The 23,656-nt window shown below is 31.2% G+C and overlaps 1 protein-coding gene across 1 annotated transcript in view; it reads right to left on the reverse strand.

Moving 5' to 3' along the window:
• The window catches only part of LOC111640303 (vesicular, overexpressed in cancer, prosurvival protein 1-like), a 37,194-nt gene that overhangs the window by 8,058 nt on the left and 5,480 nt on the right, over positions 1-23,656 (reverse strand). The window contains exons 2-4 of the mRNA XM_023386312.1: positions 17,753-17,808; positions 8,177-8,257; positions 5,151-5,302 (exon numbers count right to left, since the gene is read on the reverse strand). Of these exons, the coding sequence (XP_023242080.1) occupies positions 5,151-5,302; positions 8,177-8,257; positions 17,753-17,808 (289 nt within the window). The remainder of the gene's footprint in view (positions 1-5,150; positions 5,303-8,176; positions 8,258-17,752; positions 17,809-23,656) is intronic.

The raw sequence follows: 23,656 nt of genomic DNA on the forward strand, positions 1-23,656 counted from the left end.
GAACCTAGGTTTAAGGATCAAAGAACACAAATATGATATCAGAAAAGGTTCTAATGCGACAGTATTGGCCCAGATGGCGCAGGCAGAAGGTTCATTGGTACATTGGGATAAAGCCGAAATCCTGAAACAGATACACTCGCCGGCATTGGCAAGAACAGCTGAAAAGATAGAAATCTATAGAAGCAAACTTGAAGAAAAATGTATTAACGCAAGGGATGCGGAAGGTCTTCCTTCTGCTTGGAAGTTTGCGGTTAAAAGCTTAAAAAAAGCGCATGAAATTTAGTATGAAACATAGTAAGCTCTATATAGTTAGGCAGACGATATTAATATTTAGTAATGGTATTATGTTATTTATTTTGAATATTTGTATTATTTACAAGTATTATTTATTTTTATGTTATTGGTTTATTTGTATTTTTGAATATTTAAACGAGTCGTTCTATTTATGAAGTGTTCTATTTAACCTGAAGATGATCCAATAAATGGATCGAAAACGTTTGTTTTAATTAAAAATAATCTCTCAGCGAAAGATAAGGTGTTGATTACATATTTAATTGTTTTCTGCTGGGTATAGTTGTGGTTTAGATTTGTACTGTTATTTATGTATGTCTTCACAGATTCAACAACTTCTGCTGCACGTTCTAAGCACTCTCCATTCTCCAACCCCCTTGCTGAACCAAACTTTTTGGGAAATAATCTGCTTCCACTTATAGCAATGTATTCAGCATGCCAAGTGGGTGAGTCTTTTAGCAAATACCTGTAGTACAAATTCCATAGTAGTGGTAACAAATTCCAATCTACTACTTTAAAATCAGTTTTTACAGCACCATAGACTACACGTAAACACATGCTCCCATTCTCAAAAATGATCTGTGTCTTTCATGTGATTTTCTAATTTATTCAGAAAACTTATGTTTGGGTTTACATTTGGTCCGTTCATACAGATATGAAGAATTTTTGCTAGATCAAGATGAATGTCTGAAAGGCTATTGAGAAATGCAGAGAGAATATCATCTGCTGTACTATGATACAGAAAGACACTATTTAAATATCTGGTCATAACCTTATCTTTACTCTTGTCCCAGTATTTTATCACAAGATCCATTTGAGTTCTTTGAGCAACTTTGTTTAGTGATTTGTCAAAGGAGATAATAATATTATTGCAACTTGTAACAGCATCAATCAATTTTTCTCTGAAATAAAGAGCTAGGCCATAATTTATTATATAGGAAGCTTTATCTGGACACAATTGAAATTGAGTGGCTATAGCACTGTCAGGGAACATTTTTTTGAAAATGTTTTTAATATCAGAGCATGAATTGAGTGACATCTTTTTGTTTACAACTGCCAATGCCCAAGTTATCTCTGCTTTTATTACATCATCTTTTATCACAAAAGGTGTCAATGTGCTGCTAAGAAATGTTGATTTGGTGAGAAACTGTTCATTAGTGAACTTAGATCTATCTTCACAACAGAAGCCATTTCACATACATTTTGTTGACTATTAGAAGAGTTTGAATTTTTTGGGATTAAAAACCTTATCAGTGAAGTTTGTTCAGACTTCAATCTAACATGATTAGAACTATTTGCATGTGATACTAATGCATGCTTTCCCATATTACTTAATGAGAAAACTTTACAACAAATGCAGCAAAATGCTTTTGTATCATCATCTTTTACAGTTCCTAACCAGAAACTGAATTCTGGATGAATAACTGGATCCAGCCATTGGAGATTAAACCTCATTTGTTTCCGTGCCATTATAATTTAAGAATGTAGAAAAACACAAACCTTGAATAATAATATTAAAAGACAGATGAACAAGACCAGATAGCAATCTGTAAGACTTGTTTTGTCACACTTGTAAAATATTCAAATGACATCCAATCTGCATCTCCATATATATTAATTAAAAGTAGTGTTGCCAACTCAAAATTTACAGCTACACATCTTAATAAAAATACCCAAATCATATTGTTTCCATTAGAATTGTTTGATTTTTTTTTAGCTAGATTGTTCATAAATCCACTAAATTTAGCAAAAAAATTAGCTGAATTGGCAACTCATTAAAAGAAAAAAAATGTCCCATTGCTGCCATTTTGATTTCAGTTTCAGTGTAAATATCAGTTTTAACAATTATTTTTTATAATTTTTATTTATTATTTATTTAATTTTACATTAAATTTCGTCTTTGCATAATATTTTCTTAAGAATGCAGACAAAATTTATTTATTTTTGCAATAATTATAAGAATTGTAATTAAGGGTTAATCATATCACAAATCATCTTTCTCACTTTTATAGCAAATTTTAATTAAACAGACTAATGTTTTCAGCCATCTCAAATATCCTTCCTCAGGTTTAACATAATTTCAAATGTCAATTAGAACATAAGATTTGAAACTTCAAGTTTCGCTTATGTGAAATATGATGACTCTTTCTCTTTGGGAAAATAAAGGAAATAAACTTAATTCACCCAACGTCAGGAAAGTCAAGGGACTAAAAAGTATATGGGAAACGTGGTACAGACAGGTGAAGACACTGCTTTACTGTTTAACCCGTTTATTGTACAAATATGCTTACAATATAGTTAAAGCTTTTCTATTTTAGTGAGTTCCGAGTCAATTCCAAAACCTCACACTTCTATTCCTATGATGTCATAGCATTACGAAAATTGGGATTCTTAAAACTTACAGAATTTAAATAAAATAAAATAAATACAGAAATAAATATCAAACGAAAATACAATTATACGTTAATAAAATATAGAAGTTCAGCACATAGAATCAACTACAAATCTCTTTCTTTTGCAACATAACTATAAAAATTCTTCTGGTGTTGTTTCACACAAAAGATAATAAAATTTATTTTAATTGTTTAGTAATTTAATTAATTTTTTTTTTAATTTACCAACTTTTTAAATTTTAATTATAAGCAAGTTAACATTGGTTAAACTATTGGATTACCTAGTTGATTTTCAAAACTATAACTACAGTGTACCTATTACAGGTATGATCAATGTTGCCAGTTTTTAAGCCCTAAATTTGCCAAAATCAGTGATATTTGTTACCCAATGTCATTTCTATTAAACTAATTATTAAACTATGTATCGAAGTTGTGGAAATTAACAAAAGAGAGAGGGAAAAAGTATGCTTGCAGTACAGTACTTTCAAGGAAAATCGTAACAACAAATGTAAAAAGCTCGTGCAAACTATAAGTCAGCGCCAGCATTTTACTGTAAATGTCAGGCAACTATTTATAATTTTTTATGTTGTGTAGTAATGTTTTAAATGTGAAAAATAATTAAATTACAGATTTTTACTGATCTATTTAACTATTTTGAAGTGAACATTCTAATAAATTATGATTTCAACTTTTAAAAGTTTGCAAACAAATTTTTAATTATTAATTAGAATAAAAAATAACTAATTTCATCTTTTTATAATTGCTGAATTATTAAAATTAAAAACTATTACATAAAAGTAGTTTATCCTGTTATTAATCTACAACTGTAAAATTATATGGCTTCAGAAAGGTGAAAAAAGTCATTTCAAAACAGATTCTAGTATATTTTCTTAATAAAGATTGCAAAATTACTTCATGCTTCCTGCAGATGGCTACGCTTGGTCAGCCATATTCAGCAAACGAAATCAACAAGGCAGCTAAGGAGACAAATTCACTGACTTTCCATAACTTTTTCCGAACACTAATGAAAATTCCTGACGTTTCCCAATTTTCCAGGTGTGTAGGAACCCTGAATTTAGCATCAAATCCACTATGATTTTTACTGTCTCTAATCAAGACTCTTGTGTAAATTGAAATTAAACAAAGCTCTTGTGAGATTCTGATGGGTTTGCTGGAAATTTTTAATGAATTAGTAATATGTTACATCTATCAGAATATTTATTTTGGTCTTTTGACTATACATGTTTAATAGAATCAAAGCTGGAAGAGAGTTTATGTCACATGAAAAGCATTCCTTTAAGTACTTTTCTAGTCCTGTTTTTCTTTTCAACATTTTCAGCTCCTTTGATAAGCATGCCTCAGGTTTGTCCAAGATTTCAAATTTTAATGTTCTAAATTGGAATATGAACTTGATAATAATGGCTTCAAAAATTTTTAAATTTTAAATTAAAATGATGTAATGGCCAGATTGTCTGCAACTGTGTATTTTCTAACTTCTGGAATATGAGATGGTTCATGTTGTGTCTCCATGTTTGTAACAGTATTATTCATATGCCATTATATGTTGTGGGCCCCTAGTTGAGAGTTCTTATTTGGGTTATCGTAAATAAATCTCCAGACAGCAGATAAGATTTCACACTTTTTCTGGTTTATGCACACTTCTCTGAAGAGTCTTTATAAATTTCTAGGATGTCTAATTTTTTAGATATTGTTCATTAAGGACTTGTTTTATCAATTTGGCATTGTTCAGATTTGCCACCACTCTGGGCTCTGTAGCACAGATAGTCAAAGCAATTATTGACTTGTTATGCAGTTTAAAAGGGGTGTGCATAAACTAAATAAGTGTGAAACCTTATCTACTGCCTGAAGATTGATTTAAGATAATCCAAATAAGATCTTCCAACTAGGGATCCACAATGTATAATGGTATATGAATAATACTGTTACAAACATGGAGCCACATGAACCATCTCATATTCCAGAAGTTAGAAAATGCATGGTTGCAGACAATCTGGACATTACACATCATTTTCAATATTTAAAGTTACAAAATGTTAGAAGCTGTTATTGTCAAGTTAACATTCCAATTTAAAACACTGAAATTTGGAATCTTGGACAAACCTGAGACATGCTTATCAAAAAAACTGAAATTGCTTGTTGAAAAGAAAAACATAGCTAGAAAAGTACTCAACGATGTTTTTTGTGCAATCTGAAGTATATGTAATTATATACTTCAGAATATTTACCATCCAAATGTAATTACACAAAACAACTTATAACTATCAATAGAATACTGTTCCAAAAATTTTTGTTAACCAAATTAAAATAAACAAACAAATAATATAGTATTCTTTATGATTCTTATATTGCAGCATGTCACTAAAAATAAAATAATTATAAATAGAACTTTCATATTTCAATATACCTTAAAATATTAAAAAAGACAAAATAAGAAAAATGACTCACTAGCACCATATACATGTGGTCTGACCAAAGTAGGTGTTGCAGATCCAGCAAAACCAAAATGACTTTGCTGATTGTGAAAATGATTTCGATATCTGAAACGATACCACCAGCCACCACCAGAACACATCAGCAACATCAGTATTATCATTAACCTATAAAACAAATTATAGCATTAACCTAAAATTATCTGCCACTTGATATTTTAACATTTAACTTAATAATAATAACTGGATATTTTCATCATATGTTTTATGTTCCTAATTTCATTTAAAACTGATGGCTACTAATGAACAACTGAATATCTAACAAAAAATATTTTATTTATTTTATTATAAATCAGCAGTCACTATTCTTTCTATATCAGAAAAAATATCACCTCATTTTACAAATAGACCTGTTTAGTTTGTGCATGCCAACTTGTGTCAATGGTCTTGGCTAAGTTGGCTAAAAAATATCATCAGTCGCATCAAAATTTAGTTAAATCACATATTGATTTTGATATGCACTAGTTTAAAATTCAAATATTATGAATTTTTAATTCTTCTTCAAATTTAAATTTTCAAAATATATAAAAAAGCATCAATAAATTTAAGACACAATTCATAAGACACTGTAATTAATTTGCTCAATCAATGCATCTTTAACAATCAATAAAGTTGAAGAAATATTAACGTTTTTGACTTGGTTAATAGGCAATCTTCAGAATGGACTGATTAAAACAGAATGACAATGTTGATTAAAAAGGAAGATGAGATAAACAAGCAAGGAGAAGTGGATTACTATGATGGCTAAGGCAATATCTCCCTCCACCAACTGCATTTTTATCCATTTATTATTATTATTATATTAAAAGAAAATTGATAAAAATATGAAATCATTACATTATTATTATTTTATTTATGTATGTAATTAGCTTTATTTGAAACATAAATACAAATTTTTGATAGAGTCCACTATAAAGGTAGTAAAAAACACAATAAAATATTTATTTTGCTTGTAAATGACAAGGTTTGAAGGATTGGCTATTCTAAACAATGTTAAAAAGAAATGTTACTTAAGATAACAAACATTAATTTATATATATATATATAAACATTTTTAAGCCTAATGATTATTATATTACAGCCACACAATTACTGGATTAAATCAGGCTACATTTCCACTACTAATAATTATTAAATACCATGTAATTTAGCACTAAAAGTAGAAGTTAGCACCATCTCTTATTAAATTTAATAATTATAATTAAATTAATATATATTAAATAATTTAAAAAATCACCAATTTCATCCAGTAATCGTTTGGCAGTAACATATTGATAATAATCATTGGGCTTTAAGAAATTTATAAATGTATACAGGGTGCATAGGAAAGTCCCTTTAACTGGAAAATTCTTGCGAATGGAGAGAGCTACAGCTATGCAAGTGAGGTAATGGTACAGTAAAGTGACTACACCCGACCTAATGCAAACGACAGCAGCGCACCTAGTGGCGAAATTTGGAAGATAGGCAGTGCAAATTGAAAACAAAAATAGATAGAGCCAACTTTCCAATTAGAAAGTTTTAGAGCATCAATTACTTAGTATGAAACGACGTGTGGTTCACACAAATAAGATAAATTGTCCCCTGTATATCCAAAAATGTCCAAAAGTGATGTACGTCATTTTGTGTAAACATTTGAAAGGAATAGCCATAGGTATGAAGAAATACGCACAATTTATTGCATAAAATACGTACTTACTTCAATACAGTTTGATAACATCACACAAAAAACAACGGAAAGGCAAACTGTCACACAGTGATAACAAGTTAATGTTGAGTATGTTTGAAAAGTTCGCCATTGCTCACGATACACTCCATTGTTATCAAACTGTATTGACGTAAGTACGTATTTTATGCAATAAATTGTGTGTATTTCTTCATACCTATGGCTATTCCTTTCAAACGTTTATACAAAATGGCATGCATTGCTTTCAGACATTTTTGGATATACAGGGGACAATTTAGCTTATCCGTGTGAACCACACGTCATTTCATACTAAGTAATTGATGCTCTAAAACTTTCTAATTGGAAAGTTGGCTCTATCTATTTTTGTTTTCAATTTGCACTGCCTATCTTCCAAATTTCGCCACTAGGTGCGCTGCTGTCGTTTGCATTAGGTCGGGTGTAGTCACTTTACTGTACTGTTACCTCACTTGCATAGCTGTAGCTCTCTCTGTTCGCAAGAATTTTCCAGTTAAAGGGACTTTCCTATGCACCCTGTATATACACCATGCTAAGATAAAATGATAGTTGGCTGAGTGACATAATGTAGTGGGTAATTATAGGTCATGGGTGCAGAGCCATGAGTAACCATACTAGTTACTCATGGCTCTGCACTCATGTCAGCACCATGAACAACTAGTATGGTTATATCAAAAATAATTATATATGAATATGAGGGATCAAATAAAGGACTGGCAGCATAACTGGCAATGCATCTGTACAGTAAGAGGCAGTTGCAGGTTTCAGTCTCCACTCTATGCAGATTTTCTTCCAGAATTTTCTAAATTATTTAATAAATATTAATACAAAAGGAATTACATTTAAATTTACTTTATTTCTGTGTTTTTTTACTCCTTTCTTTTTAACACAATGAAACACCCCAGGCTTGATTTTAAAAGTTATTTATTTAAACTTTGAGTGATTAAGCTATCATAATCAGAATTTTCAAAATTATAAGAAATATTCAGAAAAAACATCTACAATTTTTTTCAAAAATTTCTCCTTTAAGAATCAAGTCTTTCTTTCAAAAATTATATTTCACCATTTCTTTTTAAGCTGTTTGTTTTTTGAATTTTTAAGAAAATGCAACTTTAAAGGAAAACAATAAAATATACATTTTAACAATGATCAAGTACTTTAACAACAAAAATCTTAAAATCAAGCCTGAAAGGTTTCATCTTGTTAAAATTTCTTTTATTTCTTAAATTCTCAGTTAACTCAATTATTTCACAAATAAAAAGAATTTATTAAAGGTAACTTACCAGAAGTACCATAACTGGTAGAAACTAATTTCACGTGATCTACAGCAAAACTGACCACAGCAATATTCATATGCCTTACAACTGTAAATTTAAAATTATGATTAATATCTAATTTTTTTTATTCTTATTGAAATAAAACATTCCAAACATATATAAATTTTGAAAGTAACATTATCTTAGAAAGAATACAACAAAAATAAATTTTTAAAAATATGCCAAAAAAACAGTTTTTTTTTCCATTTAGTTTTTGAAGAGAGGATGTACAAGAGCTAGGGCATACCCTGCAACCAACATACAGTCACGTCACCTGAAAACTGCAAAAAATGAGCTTGGGCATGAAACCAAGAGCAGGTTCTGCTAAAGAAGTTAGTCCAACAAAAGGAAAAGAAGAGCATATTTAATGTAAGAATGGAAATGTTAAACATTGGGACAATGACTGAAAAGAGCATATAATTAGAGGACTTGATGCAGCAAAAAAGAATGAGGATCTTATGCCTGCAGGAAACCAAATGAAAAGGAAGTAAAAGAGCTGAGAATGGCTACAGTTTGGTTTATTTGTATACTGCAACACAACTTGTGGCAATTTGCTGAGAGAGATGCATCTTAGGAAGACTTTCTATGGGCAACTGGCACCTATTTTGGTGTTACTAATGTGAATAAAACTTGGAAAACTCCATTGGCAAGGTGTGAACCCACAATCACCAGTATTCAATGGTTTATCCACTCAGCCACTGGCGAGTGGAAATGGTTACAAGCTGTTCTTTGGTGGAGTAGATGAATAAAGGGAAAAATGGATAGGCATTATAGTCAACAAAGAATTAAGACATGGTGTTTATGAGGTAATCTGAAGAAATGACAGGATTATTAGTGTTAAGCTAAAGATAGGGAGAAATTTAGTCACAATAATTATATTTGTAGGTCTTCAAACAAGATGCAGGAAAGAAGAAAAGAATAACTTCTGGATAGAATTAAATAAAATGGTAATATTGTATATACAAATATAAACATCCAAACTCAATAGGTATATAGTAAAGCCAAACAATTTCCAATTTATATTGGACAATATTACTACTACTATTATTAATTAAATGCAAAGTAATTTGATACTAGAGGTCGATGTTAGGTAACCATCTGTTGCTAAATTTAATAATTATACTTAAATTTAGCAATTATGGTTGAGTACCATAGTGGGAGTTATAGACCACAGGCACTAAGTTATTTCTAGCAAATGCCATAAGTAACCAAGTATGATTATATCTAAATTAATAAGTTCTGGAAGTGAGGATTGAATGGAGGTCTGGGTAGTGTAACTGGCAACGTGACTGCATTGTGAGTAAGAGTTGCAGGTTTGAATCCCACTTTAGGCCAATTCTTTTATTCCAGAACCTTCTAAATTAATTATTAAAATATTAATTTAATTATAATTATTAAATTTAGCAAGAGATGATACCTAATGCCTGTCTTTAGTGTCAAATTGCTTAGCATTTAATTAATAATAGTAGTAGTAATATAAGCTCAATATAATTCGGCAATCGTTTGGCTTTAATATATGACTATTGAGTTTGGATGTTTATAGAAGAGAAGGAAACAGATCACAATGTTAATTACTATTAATATATGATCAAACTAAGTTGTAGTTATTGAACTTAGACAAAGAATAGCATTGGCTTTATTAGAAGGTCAGTAGACATGAGAACAAGTTTATAAATCATTTACATGCAGGAGTGTATTGTTCAGTATGCACTTTTCTTTATCATCTGTCTGACAATGCTGGATTCCTAACTTTTTCATTAGTCAGACATCCAACTTAAATGAGTACCATGAAAGGAAGTGAAGACAACAGGATAAGTAGTTAAGGAGCTCTATCAGTTATTAATCATGTAGTGTTGATTATTGTATTGGGTTGAACCGAAAGTTTGTTCATGTATTTACATAATTGCTTATCTGTGGTGCCTCTGTCGTGCTTATCAAGTTTTAACTTGTTTAAGTTAACATTATGAATATTTGCATATTTATTATGCAAGTTTAATTACAGCTATTTTTTTAAATTTTGTTATCTTTTAAGAAAAAAAAAAACGTTAAAATGGAAGATAAGAAGGTGCATTTTCAACATCTCATGCTCTATTATTTCCAAAAAGGAAAAATGCGACAAAAAGTTAAAAAAAATACGTGCTGTATATGGGGAGGATGCAGTAACTGCATCCTCTCCATATACAGGTAACCCCTGTATAACACAGTAGTTACGTTCCAAAAAATTGCCATGTTATGCGAATCTGTGTTATGCGAAACAAAGAACTAGTACGAAAAGGAGGTTTAGGTTCCAAAAATTAAAAAACATGCTATTATATTTTCATAATTAAGATAAGAAAATTTTAATAAAGATATTTAAGTGATACATATTAATATAAATTAAATAATGTTTTCTTCGTTATCACTAAAAGCACTATTAACCGAGGATAACTTGCCCAAAAAAAACAGAAAGTTATCCTTATCCTCTGAGTATTTTTCTGCATTATCTTCAGATCCATGCTTTACCTTTTGTTAAATGTATGAAATTTTAGATTGCTTGCTTCTAGTTAAAAGATCTTTATAAATTTCCTCATATGGTGCTAAGAACTTATGAAGAATAAAGCAAGTATAAAATAAGGGAAAAACATCTGGCAACATCAGAAGCAGAAGCGTCGAGATCTGGCAACATTGAAACAAGTTTCTAGAAGGACCATGTGTATGGACAGAAGGCGAGAAAAGAAAATTTACATACTTAAGTACTAATAGTTCACGAAAATTATTTTCGTGAACTATTATTACTTAAGTATGTAAAAATTTATTACATTTCATGTTGTAGGAGGGTTTTACCCAATTCTCGAACCATGTCAGAGTGAAACCGTGCTATAACAGTACCGTGTTATACGGGGGTGGTACCAATTCTCGAACCGTGTTAGAGTGAACCCGTGCTATAGAAGTGCCGTGTTATATGGGGGTTACCTGTACAGCACATTTTTTTGAGTTTTATACTATATGTTCATCATGCAGTTACTGATCGAACATGCCAGAAATACTTTTCAAAATTCAGGGAGGGAGATTTTTCTCTTGAAGATGCACCTCAGTCAGGACAGCCTTCAACCATAGAAGATGAGTCCATAACGGCTTTAATTCAAAATGATCAACATAAAACAACATCTTAAAAATATCCCAAACATCTGTTGTCAGACATTTGGCTAGCCTTGGATACAATTCCCACTATGATGTTTGGGTTCCCCATCAATTAAGTGAACAAAACCTTATTGAGCATGTTTCTGTTTGTGATGCACTTTTAAAACACAATGAAGACAATCCCTTTTTAAAGCGATTAATAACAGGCAATGAAAAACAGATCATTTACACCAATATTCAATGCAAGAGATCTTGGAGTAAGCCTCTAGTGCCACAACCTAAAACTGGTTTGCATCCCAGAAAAGTAATGATTTCAGTTTGGTGCAATTAGAAAAGGGTTCTTTATTATGAGCTTTTACCCAACAACCAAACAATTAATTCCAATAAATATTGTCTCCAATTGGATGAACTAAAGGTTGAAGTGCATCAAAAATGTCCGGAACTTGCAAATCAACAGGCAGTGGTATTCCATCATGATAATGCAAGACTGCACATATCATTAAATGTGCACAAAAAACTAGACTTTAACTGGGATGTTTTGAGTCACCTTGCATATTCTCCAGATATTGCACCCTCAGACTATCATCTTTTTTGTTCATTGCAGAATAATTTAAATGGCACAGAATTTCAATCTTTAGAATAGGGGTCCCCAAAGTGGTCAATATCGACCCCAAGGGGTCAATAAGAGTTCTCCAGAGGTCGATTAATACACAAGGGTCGAAAGGGGGTTGATTAATACCAAAGAGGATCAATTAAACCATCTAGGAAAAAACTAAAATATTCCAATAAAAATTCGAAATACGGATATAATCAACAACATTACTGACTACCCTAGTTATAACCTGAGTTTTGCCTTAGCCTACACTGCTTTAAGCATGTGTTACTCTGTTTTCATGCATCTGGCAACTGTACTAGTGTTACAAACATATTACGAACGCTTGTAGTTCATTATACACAGACTTACGTTGCACTGTTACACTCTAGTAGGGTTGTCACGCTATATCTAAATGTAGATATTTTGTCCTTTTACAGAGAAAATATCGTAATATATCGAAAATCATTAATATAGTACAGAAGCATTTGTGAGGAAGAACGTTACAATTGTTCAAGCTCTAATAATCACAGTGGCCTTTTAAGTAAAAATGGAGCTTTTTAAATCTTCACTGACACGATCCGATTTTAAATATTTTTCAAACTTGCGAGTACTAAAAGAAAATGAAAAGATTTCTGACCACAATTTGGAGATATATATTAAACATCTTGATAAATTAAGAGAAGACTTTAAACCATGTTTCGAAGACTTGGAGAATATGCATGTCCCCAAATGGTTTGCTAATCCATTTGATGTAAAAATAGATAATAAAGGTAGTGAACCTGGCTTAGAAGATGAACTGAGTGAAATATGTGTAGATCTCGAAGCTAAAACATTGTTTAAAAATAAAAATCTTGGTGAATTTTGGAGCAATAACAATATTACCACTAAATATCTTAAGCTCAGAGCAGAAGCCGAACCTTTCTTACTTGCATTACCAACTTCATACATGGCTGAAGCTGGTTTTAGTCATGCGAATGCAATTTTGACAAAACAGAGGAACAGATTGAACTTGGAAAACCGTGGTGATTTGCTTAGGTTGAAAACTTACCAATTTTCAACCGAATATCAATAATCTTGCTGCTTCTCTTCAGACACATCCATCCCACTAATATCAACTATTTTAATAAAAAGGTATGTTAACATATTTTTAAGGCATTCAGTAGTAGTCGCAATATGACAGTAAAAGTTTTTTCATCCAATATAACTTGTTATGTTTTCAAAGATAATTGTGTACAGTCGACCCCCCTATAACACTGTTGATTATTCCGTTTTATATGCTCGGGAAAAAGTAACAATAGCGAAGATTAAAATTATCACAATATAGTCAACCTTACCCGTTTTCACAGAATGCAAGAATTGGGTCCCCCTGTTTCCGGACTAATTACAGAATTTTTAGATGGGTCTAAAAATATGTTCGATTTCCCGCAAAACAAAAAAAACTGCATCTGCGTCTTGCACGTCGCTTTCTCTTAACAATTCCATTGTTACTTAACACTTCCATCGTCAAAACCTTAATCCTGTCTCTCTCCCCCGAGGGAATTTCGAAAAATCCCTTCTTAGTGTGTGTTTTCATGACGTACCCTAACTGTGTGCCAAATTTCAACTTTCAACTCCTAACCATTTGGGCTCTGCGCTTATTATTATCATCATTATCAACTCATCTTGATTATACATATAAATGGGAACTATAAATTCTTTTGTTGGGTTGTTATGCAGATCTCCTTATCGCTTAACATCAGAAATGCAAAAATGATTTAATGTTTTTGTTAAATACATAATCTGGGGGTCGATAAGAAGGCAAATATTCTATAAAGGGGTCAATGGGATAAAAAGTTTGGGGACCCCTACTTTAGAAGGTATCAAAACTCACATCAATAATTTCTTCAATCAGAAACCCACCCAATTCTACACAGATGGAATTATGAAACTACCCGTCAGGTGGCGTAAGGTTATCAAACAGAAGGGTGAATACATTGTGGATTAAAGGTTTTTATTTATTTCAAAATAGTATATTTTATTTCTTTCTAAAAACCAAACAAAATTTTAGTTCAACCCAATATTATGTATAATTATTTTTGAAATATGTATTGCAATTTTTTGATCATCCAATGGCTTTTTTTAGTGATGAATAATAATAAAGAATNGAGTAGAGCCTAGCTGTTGATTATTATTTATGATTTAATTGATAATATTTTTAGGTCATTAACTTTATTTAAAAGTTGTTATAATTTTTAAAACAATTTAAAAAAAAAGTTAGAGAAGGCTAAGATCAAACATAGATCGCCTGTGTTGCAAGTGAGTTTGCTACAGAATCAGCCATTTTGCTGCACTGCCATAGTGTAAAATCGACCAGTATATGAGCTGTGATTAAAACTTTAAGAGTTCTTTTTCTCGGAATCTTCTGGCTAGTGCACTTTACAATTCTTCTGGATGGACATCCTTGAGGTATACTACTAATCTGTGAAGTCTCATCCTGAACTGAATTTCCGAGACCGTAAGGTCCCCTTGTTAATGTGAAGTCGCAGATTTAAAGGGGATTGTAAACTTGATGTGAATTGTTTTTCGAATTGTAAACATCCCCCAATAGAAAAAAAATGCTCCTTGCAAGAATCAGATCAGAGGTCACCGTTTGTAATAACAATCAGATGGGAAAGTTGACACTTAGCTGTCAAAAATGTTTCATCATCATCAACATTTGATTTGACAATCACGTGATCACTTTCCCACGACAATAGGATAAAAGCGAGAGCTACCGGAAGCTCAAAGTGTGATCAAACTGGAAGTTATAATTGGTGATAGTGCCCATTTCGTCTCCCTGACCTCCATTCAACAAACTTGATCCAGCCCAATGAGAAGACACAGGTTAGAAGACACTTCAGTGGCTCTGACTCTTCCAAGAAGCAACGATCGTCACCTACATATTATGTATGTTAGGGTTAGAACTTTGTCAACTTGCTTTCGAAGTAGAAATTAGGCACATGACAGAGCTTAGAAATTAGTCACCGTCCTTGTGAAAGTAGTCAATAGAATAATAGCATTTAACCACATAGCAATCTGTATATCACAAGGTTATAGTTAATAAACTTTTATTTTGTTATATGTTAACCCTGTCTCCCGTCACTTCAAAAAACGAACACCTCTCGACTTGCTCACACACTCCCCACTCAATTTTGCCCTCCTATCAAGTTTTAGCCATCTGACGACACCAAGGTTGGGCTTTATCAACCTGTGCCGATTAAGTGGCATTTGGGAAACAGCCCCTGTGCCCCTGGCTTATCTCACACTTAGTGATTAAGCTAACACTAATTCTTGCATGAGGGGACAGCATAACATTCAGGTCACCAACTTTAATCAAACTTGCTGAGGTTATAGAGCATCCCCACAACTGACATGTACCAAGAAGTAAGGTGCAATACTCAAAATTAAACAAGATAAGTAAAATGCCAAAGCCATCTTTGGGACAAGACTATGTCTAGGAGACTCAGGGCTTGACTGCACACCATTTTCTAAAGAAAAGAAAAAAATGAGCACTCTCCAATAAAGAAAAGTTGACACCACTACTTGGAGTCCTGGCATAGATTACAGCAGGCTTCATTGCTGCCGTGGTTATGACAGGTTGCCTTGTCACGGGCACTTGTTCTTGGCTATGGTAAGTGGGATCACTTTGATGCTCACAGCGGGTCTTGTTCTCATTCTCCAATCTTCTTTGGTATTGCTGGTTTTGAGTGCAATCGTTCAAACTTCACTGACCACGGCCACAGCATTGTCCACTATGCATTTTCAGTGAAATTAACCTATCCAATGTTGAAATTTCTCTCTGTTGCGTGTCACCCTGGGCTGAATTTTTGTCAATGCCTAATGAAAATTTACCGATTTTAAAAAAACTAATTGTGGCTATTGTATCATCTGAAATTATTTTTTAATTTTGCAAAAACAAAATAAGTATATATTAATAAATGTAAAAAAAAAATTATATTTCGAAAGTTAGTTTTAATATGAAATTATAATTCCTAGTGCCATCTAGTTTCAAAAATGTTCTGATGCTGAAACAAGATATCTTGGATCAACTGGTCAAGGTCAGCAGGTCGCGGCCAGAAATACATCAGGAATAACACGGGACAGGTAAATAGGTTTTTTCAAACATTCATTTGTCAAAATTCAATTTCACAATGTTAACATTTCCAACTTCCCAACAAGCAACACATGTGCAAATCTCACACTAGTGCCTGTCTGTAGAAAGAGTGTCGCATTTTGTATTTTATTTTGGCTTGATCCCCAATCACCTGAGTACCTACAAGTCTGGTTTTTTTAATGTGCACATGATTTGGTCACCTAATACTCTGTGCCAAATTGCAACTCCTGACATGTACTCCTTCATATCTCTAAGGTGATAACCCATTGACAGCACCACAATTCACAATTTTATAAACAAGACAGTCTTGTCAATAATGAGGTGAAAAATTGTAAATCATTTAAAACCTTTAAAATTTCCATTATTTTTAGAGTGGTTGGTGGTTCAGTGGGGCACACTGTTTTGTAATCGTAAGGTTGGTATTTCGAATATTGGTGTATTAATGTTACTACCCCCTAAAACTATAATTTTCACTTTATTCTTGGTAGTTTTAAATTTACTATATTGTCAGAGAGAAAAACTGATTTATTTTCAGAAAGCTACAAATGCACAATAAACAGGGTAATAAAACAATAAAATCAATCTATTTCAAGTAACAAGTCAATGTCAAAAAGAATTGACAAATTCTACCTAACAATATTTATTTAAAAACAAAACATATTCTATACATTTGTCTACTGTTCATAATTACTCTGGCACAAAGTCATTGTTTAACCTAAATGTGTGTATAATTGCATCTTCCTTTGCTAAAGAACAAAAAGATGGTTTCAATATCTTATGTTAACATCAATAACATAGAAATGCTATTGATGTTAGCATGAGATATTAAAATTTGTTGTCTTAAAAGTTAATTTTTTTATAATTATAAATTTTAAAACAATAACAATTTCAAGTGGCTATGACTACTCTTAAAGCCNGATTAATTTTATGGAAGAAATTCTTTCAAACAGTTGTAGTCTGTAAACTTGATACGTGTTGGGTTGTGATTGGAAGGATTCGTAAGAAATAGAATTCCTAAAGAATGGAACGTATCTCTATCTTATAGGGGGGTCGACTGTAATATATCAAAATCCAAACAGTCAAAATTTTGAACAAAACATAGCAAATTCACACACAAAAAAAAAAACAAACAGTACTATTAGCAGAAAAGGTTATGGTATCATCTTTTTGGGATAAAAAAGGTATCTCATTAACAGATTACTGAAAATTAGAAGAAATATGGTTTGAAATGTTGCCAATCCTCTTACTCACTAAATTTGACACAGTCAGACATCTTTCTTAAACTAAAATCATTTATTGGAAGGAAAAATTTAGTTCTAACAATGAGCTAAATTCTGCTTTTGATTCTCACCATCAATTTTAGTAGGACTTTTCATATAGAAATTTTAGATGAAAATATTTGGATACCCAGTGGTATCTTTCTTATAAAAAGGAATCAGGAATTTGTGACATTTTAAAACAGGGTAAGGTTGGAATTGGAGTTGCACATTGCAATTTTACTGAAATCAGACTTTTTGTTTACCAACTCAACCACACTGAACTGTAGTATGAAATAACTTAGAAAAATCTAGACATTTATGGTCATCTGTTTAAATTTTTCCCAAAACTTAATCATTACATAATCTATATATGCAAAGATAATTGAAAGCATATCATTTAAAAAGTTTTTCTAAAAAATTAAAAAACTTATACTTACTAAAAGTGTTTGTCAAATCCAGATTCATATGTATATGTACAATGTATACTAAATGCCTGCAAGACATTAAAATTCATTAATATTAGTACTGCTTAAAGTAGAAAAAATTATTTTAAATTAAATATTAAATAATTTGGTACAAGAGATAGGTGTTAAGTGACATCTCTTATTAAATTTAATAATTATAATTTAATTAATTATATTAAATTAAATCTGGCAATCATTTGACGTATTACTAAAATATTGGGCTCCAGGATGTTTATATAAGTAGGAAATATGTTATAAAACAAGACGATGATGAATTAGAATAGTTTGGAAATGTTTCTGATGAAATAAAAACTATAATTTCTATATTTGAGTCTGCTTCTTAGAATCTAATCTTAATACTTACAAGGGGACCTTACGGTCTTGGAAATTCAGTTTGCAGGTTAGTAGTATACCTCAAGGGTGACCACCCAGAAGAATTGTAAAGTGCACTAGCCAGAAGATTCCGAGAAAAAGGGCTCTAAAGTTTTAAGTGCAGCTCATATACTGGTCGATTTTACACTATGGCAGTGCAGCAAAATGGCTGATTCTGTAGCAAACTCGCTTGCAACACAGGCGATCTAGGTTTGATCCTAGCCGTCTCTAACTTTTTTTTAATTGTTTTAAAAATTATAACAACTTTTAAATAAAGTTAATGACCTAAAAATATTATCAATTAAATCATAAATAATTTTATTTTATTTATGAAATGACCATCTGCCTATGTACAATAGGGCAACAGCTATACTCTACTCTTCCACGTAGAAACCGGTTCCTCAAATTTACAACAAATATTTTTAACCTCTCCACAGCTTATAATATCTTAAAATTTGTAATAACTTTTTAATGACAATAGTAATTAAAGTTTTAATTTACCTCCATTAAAAATGCATTTGAAATTATTCAACTTTTTAAAAATAAAGTATTATCTTTAATTCACATTTTAATTAGCTGTAACAGTCATTTCATAAATAAAATAAAATTATTTATGATTTAATTGATAATATTTTTAGGTCATTAACTTTATTTAAAAGTTGTTATAATTTTTAAAACAATTTAAAAAAAAAGTTAGAGAAGGCTAAGATCAAACATAGATCGCCTGTGTTGCAAGTGAGTTTGCTACAGAATCAGCCATTTTGCTGCACTGCCATAGTGTAAAATCGACCAGTATATGAGCTGTGATTAAAACTTTAAGAGTTCTTTTTCTCGGAATCTTCTGGTTAGTGCACTTTACAATTCTTCTGGATGGACATCCTTGAGGTATACTACTAATCTGTGAAGTCTCATCCTGAACTGAATTTCCGAGACCGTAAGGTCCCCTTGTTAATGTGAAGTCGCAGATTTAAAGGGGATTGTAAACTTGATGTGAATTGTTTTTCGAATTGTAAACATCCCCCAATAGAAAAAAAATGCTCCTTGCAAGAATCAGATCAGAGGTCACCGTTTGTAATAACAATCAGATGGGAAAGTTGACACTTAGCTGTCAAAAATGTTTCATCATCATCAACATTTGATTTGACAATCACGTGATCACTTTCCCACGACAATAGGATAAAAGCGAGAGCTACCGGAAGCTCAAAGTGTGATCAAACTGGAAGTTATAATTGGTGATAGTGCCCATTTCGTCTCCCTGACCTCCATTCAACAAACTTGATCCAGCCCAATGAGAAGACACAGGTTGGAAGACACTTCAGTGGCTCTGACTCTTCCAAGAAGCAACGATCGTCACCTACATATTATGTATGTTAGGGTTAGAACTTTGTCAACTTGCTTTCGAAGTAGAAATTAGGCACATGACAGAGCTTAGAAATTAGTCACCGTCCTTGTGAAAGTAGTCAATAGAATAATAGCATTTAACCACATAGCAATCTGTATATCACAAGGTTATAGTTAATAAACTTTTATTTTGTTATATGTTAACCCTGTCTCCCGTCACTTCAAAAAACGAACACCTCTCGACTTGCTCACACACTCCCCACTCAATTTTGCCCTCCTATCAAGTTTTAGCCATCTGACGACACCAAGGTTGGGCTTTATCAACCTGTGCCGATTAAGTGGCATTTGGGAAACAGCCCCTGTGCCCCTGGCTTATCTCACACTTAGTGATTAAGCTAACACTAATTCTTGCATGAGGGGACAGCATAACATTCAGGTCACCAACTTTAATCAAACTTGCTGAGGTTATAGAGCATCCCCACAACTGACATGTACCAAGAAGTAAGGTGCAATACTCAAAATTAAACAAGATAAGTAAAATGCCAAAGCCATCTTTGGGACAAGACTATGTCTAGGAGACTCAGGGCTTGACTGCACACCATTTTCTAAAGAAAAGAAAAAAATGAGCACTCTCCAATAAAGAAAAGTTGACACCACTACTTGGAGTCCTGGCATAGATTACAGCAGGCTTCATTGCTGCCGTGGTTATGACAGGTTGCCTTGTCACGGGCACTTGTTCTTGGCTATGGTAAGTGGGATCACTTTGATGCTCACAGCGGGTCTTGTTCTCATTCTCCAATCTTCTTTGGTATTGCTGGTTTTGAGTGCAATCGTTCAAACTTCACTGACCACGGCCACAGCATTGTCCACTATGCATTTTCAGTGAAATTAACCTATCCAATGTTGAAATTTCTCTCTGTTGCGTGTCACCCTGGGCTGAATTTTTGTCAATGCCTAATGAAAATTTACCGATTTTAAAAAAACTAATTGTGGCTATTGTATCATCTGAAATTATTTTTTAATTTTGCAAAAACAATGTACAGTTTAANTATATATTAATAAATGTAAAAAAAAAATTATATTTCGAAAGTTAGTTTTAATATGAAATTATAATTCCTAGTGCCATCTAGTTTCAAAAATGTTCTGATGCTGAAACAAGATATCTTGGATCAACTGGTCAAGGTCAGCAGGTCGCGGCCAGAAATACATCAGGAATAACACGGGACAGGTAAATAGGTTTTTTCAAACATTCATTTGTCAAAATTCAATTTCACAATGTTAACATTTCCAACTTCCCAACAAGCAACACATGTGCAAATCTCACACTAGTGCCTGTCTGTAGAAAGAGTGTCGCATTTTGTATTTTATTTTGGCTTGATCCCCAATCACCTGAGTACCTACAAGTCTGGTTTTTTTAATGTGCACATGATTTGGTCACCTAATACTCTGTGCCAAATTGCAACTCCTGACATGTACTCCTTCATATCTCTAAGGTGATAACCCATTGACAGCACCACAATTCACAATTTTATAAACAAGACAGTCTTGTCAATAATGAGATGAAAAATTGTAAATCATTTAAAACCTTTAAAATTTCCATTATTTTTAGAGTGGTTGGTGGTTCAGTGGGGCACACTGTTTTGTAATCGTAAGGTTGGTATTTCGAATATTGGTGTATTAATGTTACTACCCCCTAAAACTATAATTTTCACTTTATTCTTGGTAGTTTTAAATTTACTATATTGTCAGAGAGAAAAACTGATTTATTTTCAGAAAGCTACAAATGCACAATAAACAGGGTAATAAAACAATAAAATCAATCTATTTCAAGTAACAAGTCAATGTCAAAAAGAATTGACAAATTCTACCTAACAATATTTATTTAAAAACAAAACATATTCTATACATTTGTCTACTGTTCATAATTACTCTGGCACAAAGTCATTGTTTAACCTAAATGTGTGTATAATTGCATCTTCCTTTGCTAAAGAACAAAAAGATGGTTTCAATATCTTATGTTAACATCAATAACATAGAAATGCTATTGATGTTAGCATGAGATATTAAAATTTGTTGTCTTAAAAGTTAATTTTTTTATAATTATAAATTTTAAAACAAGAACAATTTCAAGTGGCTATGACTACTCTTAAAGCCATAAAATAATTTCATCTTCAAAAAGTTTAGAATTAGGCCTAATTTAAATATTTCACGTGCAAGAAGTGTTGTTTATAAGTTATTTTCTGAAACTTGAACAATATTTCAAAAGTAATATTTAAAGAAAATAAAAAACAGACTTCTCTGTATAAAATGATAAATCATAGAATAGCAATAAAAAATTATTTTATTAAAAATTTTTTTTAAAATTCAAAATGAATAAATAAATGTATTAACTAGATTTAGAAAATTATAACTGCCAAATTTAATAAATAATAATTTCAGAAATTTATTAGAGCATACTACAAGTATTCTAATTTTATAATTTGGTACTACAAATAGGTTGCCACCATCATCTGATAAGCTAAATAATAAATAACTTATATTAACTAATTATTTAATAAATATACTGCCAAATAATTAATCTTCTATATTTGATACATCCATAATTAAATATAATTTTAATCAGTAATGTTTAATTAGATTTATATAATGTAGTTTTAATATTATTGTTCCCAATAAACATTTTACAAATTCTAGTAGTAATAATAATAATATTTATATAGATAGATTAAATAAGCATGTGTGAAATTGTAAAAATGGCATCAAAGAAAAGAGAACAGCCTCAAAATAAGCAAAACCACTTTTAGATAAGTTATTTAATCCTGATTAATTAAGATACAGCAGATGTCATCAGAATTCATCTATTTTTAATTATAAAATACTTATACAAGAAAAATTTTATAGGCAAACAAACTATATTTGATCAGTTGTGATCAAAAATTGTATATTCTGAAAGTGGTAATAAAAAATTTGATATTATACCATATACAACTTTGTAATAATACATATATATCTGGAAATGAAAAACGGACAAAAGTTAAGGTACCATAACTGTTAAATTAATATATCTGCATGGTAAGCAAAAGTTGTAAATTTTAAATTCTATTCCAGATCATTTTTTCCCAGAATTTTCAAAATTTCCTAATCTTTTTATACAGATTATAGGTATTTATTGGTTGAAATTCATTCCTTTATGTATTATGTCATTGTATTACCCACACTGAACTGTTATGTTATATCACATAATTGCTAAATGGAAAAATGCTTGTCAAAGTATCAGTATAAAACAATTTTACAGGTGTAAAATTTCACAGTAATTATTTATTTAAAAATTTTTCTTCTTAATTTTGTAATACATCATTGTTCGATTTGGATTCTGAATATTGGAATGTTAATTGACTTGATAAAGATCTCAGTATTAGATTGAAAATGTTAATCCTTATCCAGTTTGCATTAGTAGAGAAAGATAATTTAATTATAATTATTAAATTTAATAAGAGATGGAACCTAATACCTCTCTCTAGTAACAAATTATTTAGTAATTAATTAAATATAATTGTAGAAAAGTAGCCCGATGTAATGCAGTAGTTTGATTTATGACTAAGGTATATTTTACATTATAGTAAAATCTTGATTTAACAGACTTTGGATTTAATAGACAAAATTTCCAGTCCATATGTCATGTGAAAATTAACATCCTATTAATTTTAAAATGCTTTTTATAAATAATTATATTAACAGGTTTTTTCAAATCCAAGAATCACTGCTCATAAACTGTATTTTCCAAAAAATGTTTGTTTGTTTATTTTGATTTAGATCATATACTTGTTTAGTAGTTTCAAAACTATAGTGAATACATAATGATTATTTGGAAAGTGGCCTACCTGAAGGACCATGGTCTTATGGGTAGATCCTAACTTTACACTCCTGTAACATGCAAGTCAATCCTGCTAGCAAGACAGAACCTTTTCCATATGTCATACATTGTTGAATATAATAAAACAAAAACAAACATTTTCTTTTGTTTTAAAAGGTCATCTTCAGATTTGAAGAATGCAGATAAAAACCTTAAAAAAAAAAAAAAAAATGTATTCATTTATATCTGCATTCTTTGAAAATGAGGATGACCATTGTGAAGTAGTAGTGAAATTCATTAGTTGGCAGTCC

The sequence above is a fragment of the Centruroides sculpturatus genome, unplaced genomic scaffold (assembly GCF_000671375.1).
Source record: "Centruroides sculpturatus isolate CEXI.00-Female unplaced genomic scaffold, Cexi_2.0 scaffold1348, whole genome shotgun sequence".
NCBI lineage: Eukaryota > Metazoa > Arthropoda > Arachnida > Scorpiones > Buthidae > Centruroides > Centruroides sculpturatus.